Source organism: Castanea sativa, chromosome 10 (assembly GCF_040712315.1).
Source record: "Castanea sativa cultivar Marrone di Chiusa Pesio chromosome 10, ASM4071231v1".
Taxonomy (NCBI): domain Eukaryota; kingdom Viridiplantae; phylum Streptophyta; class Magnoliopsida; order Fagales; family Fagaceae; genus Castanea; species Castanea sativa.
Window position 1 is genome coordinate 1,489,334 of NC_134022.1, and position 8,733 is coordinate 1,498,066.

Consider the following 8,733-nt stretch of genomic DNA (forward strand, 5'->3'; position numbering starts at 1 on the left):
GGATGCAGAACCATTTTGGTCTTTTGAAACACAAGTGAAAATAGTGTTAGCATGTTGTGTGATTCATAATCACATTATGGAGATTGATCCTGCTGACTATATTATGGAAGCTGCAATGAACCAAGTAGAGGGTAGTGGCTCCCAACAAGAAACACAGTCACGTCAGGAGTCCCTTGAAGACAGTAGAGTGTGGAATGCTAAGAGAGATGAGATATGCAAAGCTATGTGGTCTGATTATACCAGGAGTGGAGAGTAGAACTTTATTTAGATTTATGTGATTGTCATATGTACTATATTCTTGTTTTATATATGTTTAATCTATTTACTGTAGACTTTTGGTGGTGTAAGGATCATTATTTTCAACAATACATTGTTATTTCCAGTAGTTGTTTCGTTCTGTTGTTCACATGTATAATCGTGGTTGTATGTGTGTTTGATTTGTTGTTCATATGCACAGTAATTTGTGAATGCTAATTGGATTGTTTAAATGCTAGTCTCACTATGCAATTATTTTTTTTGATAAGTAAAGGTGTGAGGTAAACTAACAAAAAGGCCTTCTCACTATGCAATTATCATATGTAGTAATGTCGAAAGGGAAAGAAAAGGTGGGTAGTAAGCAATTTCGATGGTTGCCACCAATGCACACGACGATGCTAACTGTACTTGCCGAAGAGGCCACGAAGGGCAACAAGCCCTCGAACACTTTTAAGCCCGGTTCCTTCGCTACTGTCGCCAAGGCGATAACTGAACAGTTTGGGGTCGAGTGCTATGCTGGGTATGTTGAGAATCGAATGCGTACTTTGAGGACAATGTGGACTACCATTCAAACTCTTCAAAAGAAGAGTGGGTTCGGTTGGGATGATAGCTTAAAAATGATCACGTGCGATGCGAAGACGTACCAAGAGGAAGTTATGGTATGGCTTTCAACTATATTTGTGCATTATATTTTCTATTGTTCTTATCCCATAAATCATGGATTATGTCTCTTGTGGTAATAATAGCTTATACTTGTTTATCATTCACATAAATCATCTAATGACATCAATATTGAATTGAATATTGAATTTATGAGTGAAGTGATCATTGCATTGTTATTGTATGTTCCTGTCTCCGTTACAGGCGCATCGGAAGCATGCTGATTTTTTGAACAAGAAGATAGAGTTGTATGATGAGTTGGCCATTGTAGTGGGTAAGGATTTGGCCACAGGAAGCTTTGCTAAGTCATATGTTGATATTGACACAGAGCATGAGAATGCAGAGAGCACTGAGATGGTGGCTGATAATGGGGAGGAGGGTGTGATGGATAAGGGGAAGAATGTGGTAGAATCGTCCACCACTGGGTCTACACTTTCAAAGTCCCGCAAAAGAAGCCGTGCACCTCCCTCTGATGATAGCGCTCTGACTGATTTGTCTGATCAGCTTAAGGAAATTGCTGTGGCCTTGAAAGAAATCAGTCGGGGGCCTGTTGATTTTAATAGTCTTTACTCTGAGGTGATGGCTATGGCGGCGGATGAGTATAGTGAAGATATGCTCGCAACTGCCTTTGACCATCTGTGTGAAAATAAGAAGGTAGCTAGGGGATTTCTGGCCAAGACTGCTAAGTTGAGGAAGCTTTGGATGGATAGTTATTTGTTCACTCGACTCTGACTTGTCTGTTTAGTGCTGATTGTGATGGTAGGGATTGTGTGTGATGTAGTACTAGTATGATCCTAACATTGTATGATATATGTGACAATTGTATTTTCGGTAAGCAGCCTATGTATGTATTTGTAACCTGTAGGATGTGAACTCTTTTGTATTATTGGGACGATACAATTGCCCAAGTTATGTGTGGTGACTTTAAGCATGTAGGGCACATGTGTACTGTTCAGACACCACGTGTAGGTATCAATTTTGCATACCATGGACTTGTAATGGTGAAAGTACATTATGTGCGTTTTGATATAAATATTACGACGTGATATTCGGATGCTCTTTGTTGATGTTGAAGTCGATGATTATTTTTGTGATGCTTTTTGTAACTGTTGAAGTGGATGATTATTTTTGTGCTATTACAGGTTCATCTAGGCAATGCAGGTTTTTATTTGTAAATGCATTTCATATTTTCCGTAAAATGTGTGAACAAACCAAACATGGGAAAATGAATTCCGTAAAACGAATTTCAGAAAATGCCAAACAGTGGAATTTGTTTGCTGCCCTTATTTTCCATAGTGCAACCAAACAGCATGAGTACATTTTCTTTACGAGAAAATATTTTTTCCGGAAATGATTTTCCGTCCGGAATTGGTTTACCGTCGAACCAAACGCAGCCTTAATACTCGTATTCTTAGATTTGAAAATACTTGTAGTAAGGGTGAATAAGTTTTAAGTTGGGGCGTGAAAAATATTTTTAAGAATAAATTAAAATATTAAACTAATTAAAAATTATAAATATATATAATATTTTATTGGGGAAGTCATGAACCCCTGAACAAAGGTAGAGCTGCCAGGCCTGCCACTGATCAAGTGGATATCTGCTAAATCAAGTGCATTCCATGCCGTGTGGGGCCGAACGTAGACAGACTTACATGTAAAGTGTAAACTACGGTAAAGAAAAAACCCATTAGGCCATGAAGCACAATAGTTGATTAAGCTTTTCTCTTTTGGCAATTCACTTCCCGTGAGCTATCCTGTATTACGATCTCAATTTGTTGCAAAAGTGAGTGAGAGATAGAGAGAGGGTATGGCTGATATACTTCTTTCTGCCCTGGTGAGTTCAATGGTGGGAAACTTGAATACTTCAGCACTTCAAGAATTCGGAGTTGCTTGGGGCCTGAGAACTGAGCTTGAAAATCTTGGAAGCACGGTATCTACCATCCAGGCCGTTCTCCAAGATGCAGAGGAGAAGCAGTGGAAAAGTGAGGCTGTCAGAAATTGGCTGAGAAAGCTCAAAGATGGAGCTTATGATGCTGATGATGTCTTGGACGAGTTTGCAACTGAAGCTCTTAGACGAAAGGTGGAGAGAGAGAAAGGTGTGAAAAGCCAAGTAAGTAGCTTCTTTTCTCTTCGAAATAGATTTATATTTCGTATGAAGATAGCACATAAATTGAAGAACGCGAGGGATAAACTGGAAGCTATTTCCATAGAGAGATCTAAGTTTCACTTGAGAGAGGGAGACGTAAACATGGAAGTTTTTGATACAGAAGCACGACAAACTAGCTCACTTGTGAATGAAAGTGAGATTTATGGAAGAGGTGAGGAGAAAGAAAAGATAATTGAAGAATTGCTCACTAACGTTTCTGATCAAGATAACCTTGCCATTTATGCAGTATGGGGCATGGGGGGTTTGGGGAAAACAACACTTGCACAGTTGATATACAATGATCGAAGGGTTGAGAGGCATTTTGAGGTGAGAATTTGGGTGTGTGTTTCAGATGACTTCCAGATTAAAAGGTTAGTGAGAGCGGTCATAGAGTCCATGGAAGGCAGTGCATGTAGTCTAGTAGAGTTGGATCCACTACAGCAACGCCTGCAGGAAAAATTGCGTGGGAGGAAATTTTTACTTGTTTTGGATGATGTTTGGAATGAGAACCATGAAAAATGGGACGGCCTAAAAGATGCGTTAAGGTGTGGGGTGAATGGGAGTAAGGTTATAGTAACAACACGGATTGAGAAAGTTGCACTTATGATGGCCACACTTCCTATACACCACATGGGATGTTTGTCCGAGGATGATTCTTGGTCCCTGTTTAAAGGGCGTGCATTTAGGATGAGAAGGGTAGAGGAGAAATTAGAATTGGAATCAATTGGTAAGGAAATAGTGAAGAAGTGTGGAGGCGTACCTTTAGCAATAAAGGCTCTTGGAAGCCTTATGTGCTTAAAAAGTATGAAAAGTGAGTGGTTATCTGTCAAAGAAAGTCAAATTTGGGATTTACCAGTAGGTGAGAATACTATCTTACCTGCCCTAAGGTTGAGTTATCATCATCTACCTCCACATTTAAAGCAATGTTTTGCTTATTGTTGTGTATTCCCCAAAGATCACGACCTTGAGATGGACGAGCTAATAAAATTATGGATGGCCAATGGTTTTATTCCCCTTAGACGATCAATGGAGTTGCATGATGTTGGGCTTGATATCTTCAATGAATTAGTTTGGAGATCTTTCTTTCAAGATGTTCGGGAGGCATGTCCTGGCTACACAATGTGTAAAATGCATGATCTTATGCATGACCTTGCTATGTCTATTATGAAGTTCGAATGCTCTACATTGGAATTTGGTAAAGAGCTAAAAGTTCCATACAAGATTCGCCACTTGTCTTTTACCATGGTTTCTTCAATTGAGGACATATATGAAGTCCAATCCATACGCTCATGCATTGGGAAAGCAACTGATTATAACTGTGAGCATAAAGCATTTTTGTCCTTTCTTTTGAAACAAAAGTTTCTTCGGGTGTGGGCTTTTGATTATGAAGCTAAGACACTATTACGATCAATCAGCAATTTAAAACATTTGAGGTATCTTGATATATCTTTTTCTACAATCAAAGTTTTGCCTGAATCAACAACTTGCCTCTTGAACTTGCAAACGCTGAAAGTAGATAATTGTCAGTCTCTTTGTAAATTACCTAATGGTATGAAGCACATGAAAAACCTTATGTATCTTGAGAATAATGGTTGTGATTCTCTTACTTGTATGCCTGAAGGAATGGGACAACTGATTTGCCTCCAATCATTGAGTTGTTTCATCGTTGGCAAGGACAATGGTTATCAAATAAGTGAGCTAAAAGGACTAAACCTTCGAAATCATTTGAGAATAGAGAAACTTGAAAACGTAAGAAATTTACTGGAGGCCAAAACTGCAAATTTGATAGGGAAACAAAATCTTCACTCACTGAGTTTGGTTTGGCAAAGCGACATCAAGAGCTGTGTATTGGAACAGGTTGGAGATGTTCTTGATGGTCTCCAACCTCATTCAAACCTGAAAAAGCTGATCATAAATAACTATCATGGTTCAAAGTTTCCAACATGGATGCAAGATTTATTTCTTCACAATCTCATTGATATTCAGCTACTTTATTGTAAAAGATGTGAACTTCTGCCACCCCTTGGCAAACTGCCATTCCTCATGGATCTTGATATAACTAGCATGCATGCTGTGAAATCTCTTGGCAATGAGTTCCACGGGGACAGTGCAATATCGTTCCCCTCATTGCGGAGCTTCAGGTTATGTCATATGAATAATTTGGAGGAATGGAGAACAATTAATGGAAGAAAAAGTTTTCCCCACCTAAGCAGCTTATCCATCTTATGTTGCCCAAAGTTAGTTGAGTTGCCTATAATTCCTTCACTTACAAGTTTATTCATTAGTTCTTGCCCAAAGATTGTTGAGTTGCCTATAATTCCTTCACTTACAAGTTTGTGCATTGATATATGTAGTGCAACGTTAATTAGTTCAGTGATGAATCTCACTTCACTTTCTGACCTTACGATTCTAAGCATGGAAGAATCAATAGTTCTTCCAGATGGACTGTTTCAACAACATAAGATGCTTGAGTCCTTGAATATTTCCTTGGTGCGCAATCTCAAGCCACTGGCAAACCAGTTGAATAATCTTTCCACATTGAAAAATTTACGACTTAATTATTGTGACAAGGTCGAAAATCTTCTTGACGCACTCCAGAACATGCATTCTTTAATGCAACTGGAAATAACAGGGTGTGAAAATCTTTTGTCATTTCCTGTGAATGGCTTGTTGGGCTTATCTTCACTACAGAACCTAATGATTCAGAACTGCAAAGCATTCTACTCTTTATCAGAAGGAATTCAATATTTAACTAAGCTTGAGGACTTATTTATTATTGGATGTCCGAAGCTAATGTCATTACCAGAGGGTATTCAACATCTCACTGCTCTTCGTACTCTGCACATCACTCTTTGTGAAGGCTTGTCTTCTCTACCGAAACAGATAGGATGCCTCACGTTGCTTTCATATTTGAAAATTGAGTGGTGCTCTAATCTAAGGTCTATACCAGAGGAGTTAAAGAATCTAAAGGCACTCAAAAAATTGAGAATTGTAGGGTGTCCACATCTGAAGAAGCGATGCAAGAAAGATCGTGGTGAGGATTGGCATAACATTTCTCACATCCCCAAAATTGAGATCTCTGACCACTTGTAAGGATTTGAATTTCTGAAATCCTAAGATGTGCAAAAAGGTAACTGTTTGCTTGTTTATTTTGACGTCTTTGAGTTGTAAATTGAACATGGATGAATAGCTGAGTGAGTATGTGCATATTTTGTGTGTCACGGAGTGGTTGAGGTTCAAGTCTACAAGGCACTTGGTATTGCCGAAGACAGAGTTCAAATCTCACAGGAGCTAAATTTAGTCTTTGCTTGCTATCGGCCTTTAGGAGCCAAAAGGACTAAATTGAGTTGCTGTGGTTCGAGTCTACAGGGTACTAATATTCCCTCTTAAATCTTTATCATATAAGTTATCTTTAATCTTCCTGTGTAAGTATTGTTGTTGCTACTAGAGACTAATTTATGTCACTTTCATGTATCTATTGCCAGGTTTTTGTCCTGCCTTGCTTTTGTATTCACTTTACATCACCCCCAGGGGTTTCTTTTCTCTGGAAGTGGTGATTCAACAGTAAGATTGTTAACAACATAACATGTTACATAAGTTGTTTGCTTTAAGGTACAGTTTTGGACTAAAAGTAGATTCATGCTTCTCTGACAGGTTCGGTTGTGGGATATTTCCTCTGGATGTCTCCTTGGTACTTGTGAAGTTGGAGCAAAGGTATTGCAATTGTTCTCTGTTTTCCTGAGGTTCCAGCTGACCTCTTTGTTCTTCTGAAATATGTTGGCATATGCTGGAAGCAAGGTGGTAAATTAGAAGGTGAATAAAATTAAGAAGAGATAACCATGGACAGACTAGACTTATTGCTCCTGAATTTTTTATTGATAGTGTTAGGGTTATATTTTCTATGTAATTGGCTAATCATTTGACAAAAGTAATTGGGTGAATCTAAGTTGGATTTAATATATTAAGAAGTATGTTGTTCAAACATATCAAGTGGTATCTTTAAAAACATGAAGATTGATTCAAGAAACAAGTGAAGAAAAGATTATTTTCTAAGCCTCGACAGATACTACTATCGAAGATAAATGAAGAAGCTCGACACAAACTCGATTTATTGAAATCTAAGATTTCAAAATTTCTTGATCTAAAATTCAGCCCATGATGACTTTAAATGATTAGGGTTTCTTTTCTCATGACCCTAGTTTCTATCTAATATGTGGGATTTTTTTTCTTGGCCACGTGTCACTACAGGAATTTTCTCTACTGAATGCGGCCGTTCAGCTAGCTCACTTTTTGTGTCCAATCTATCACTATGCACGTAATAAAAAATTTCAAGGATGAAGTCCTAATTAGTGCACGATAGTGTTAGGAAATAATAAATTAGAGAGAGAACTTTCTATTCACTAGCGAGAAAATTTTCCTATTCAATTTTAGGAAAATTTGATGCGATCGGCGATCTTACAAGTAAAAGAGCAAAATCCAAAAGAGGGTAGTAGTTGGTGCATGCTAATATTGCTTTGTGATAAGATAAGACATGAACGTTTTCTGAGAGAGAGGGAGGGCATAATGACATTGCTATGTGTCTTGATTCTTTTTTGGTGTGGACTTCTCCCCCATTTTATGGTGGAGATTAGCTTTGATTTGGTTGAAAACTGCTAATATCCCATTATGAAGTCAATATCTTGTTTTTGCATTGGTCGACTGTGTAACATCGTCAAGGGCTGATTGCTCATCTTTCACGGTTGAAACAAAGTTTGGCTAGATAATTTCATTTTAGTCATAAGGGGGAAACCGGTTAGGTTTTGTATTCTAACATCTTGTAAATCAAGATAACTTGTTTTAGAAAGGAGAAAGCATCTTATGAGACCTCATGAGTCCTCTCTCTTATATGTGGATGTGAGTCCTATATATGTAAGTCTCACTTATTGTGAGAGGAAAGTCTCGTAAGATAATTTTTCCTTGGCAAAACACCAAAGGATGGGGTATTAAATGCTTATTGCCCAACTAGTTGACCCATGTCATCTGGGTTGTATCAGATTGACTATCCCTTTATTTATTCATCCATTTGCTTGAAAGTGGGTTTCATCTCGTTCATATTAGGTCTGGGCTTTGATGCTTAATTGCAGTTGAAAAAAAAAAAAAGCAGAAAGAAAGAAGGAGAGACCCTCAACAATTTATTAATTCACTGCAATAGTAAATTGAAGGAAAAAGTTTGACTCCAAACATGTTTAGAGCCAAACTTTGTTCTAAATCAAACAACCCAAAATCCTTAGTATAGTAGAATTATTTTGAAACTTTGATTAGGGCTATTGATAAACCATGTAGGTTCTAATTAGCTCAACTAATAAAGCTTTTTTTTATCAACACCAAAAACCAATTGGTATATTGGTCTCATGATAAAATAAAAATATATTATTATGGAATAATCCTTATAGGTTGAAATGAAACTCATCATGCAAATCTTTCTATACTTTCCCCTGGAAAAACAAAGAAATCTTCCCCCTTAAAAAAGGCTAATGGCATCAAAGGCCATCTTAGAGGGATATCAACTAGAGTTTACCGTTACATGTCCATATATGCTCTGAGCATTGTTCTTCATAGACACTTCTATAGAAAATTACATAGAGGCCATGTGGATTAATAAGATCCATGACATCATTCTCATTACAAATTAA

The 8,733-nt window shown here is 37.7% G+C and overlaps 2 protein-coding genes across 3 annotated transcripts; both read left to right on the forward strand.

Moving 5' to 3' along the window:
- The first annotated feature begins 788 nt into the window (after positions 1-788).
- On the forward strand, positions 789-1,848 carry LOC142612690 (uncharacterized). Its single transcript, XM_075784821.1, has 2 exons — positions 789-914; positions 1,120-1,848. Exons 1-2 carry the CDS (start codon positions 792-794, stop codon positions 1,645-1,647), a joined length of 651 nt encoding a protein of 216 aa, XP_075640936.1. The 5' UTR covers positions 789-791; the 3' UTR covers positions 1,648-1,848.
- A 770-nt stretch (positions 1,849-2,618) lies between these two features.
- Positions 2,619-6,870, forward strand: LOC142612853 (putative disease resistance protein RGA3). 2 transcript variants are annotated; one of them, XM_075785020.1, is made up of 4 exons: positions 2,619-6,191; positions 6,288-6,431; positions 6,547-6,625; positions 6,716-6,870. In XM_075785020.1, the coding sequence occupies exon 1, from the start codon at positions 2,723-2,725 to the stop codon at positions 6,152-6,154; it is 3,432 nt and encodes a 1,143-aa protein (XP_075641135.1). In that variant the 5' UTR covers positions 2,619-2,722; the 3' UTR covers positions 6,155-6,191; positions 6,288-6,431; positions 6,547-6,625; positions 6,716-6,870. The 2 variants fall into 2 exon arrangements, with proteins under 2 accessions (XP_075641135.1, XP_075641134.1); XM_075785019.1 differs by having other exon boundaries at positions 2,619-6,431.
- Positions 6,871-8,733: the final 1,863 nt, after the last annotated feature.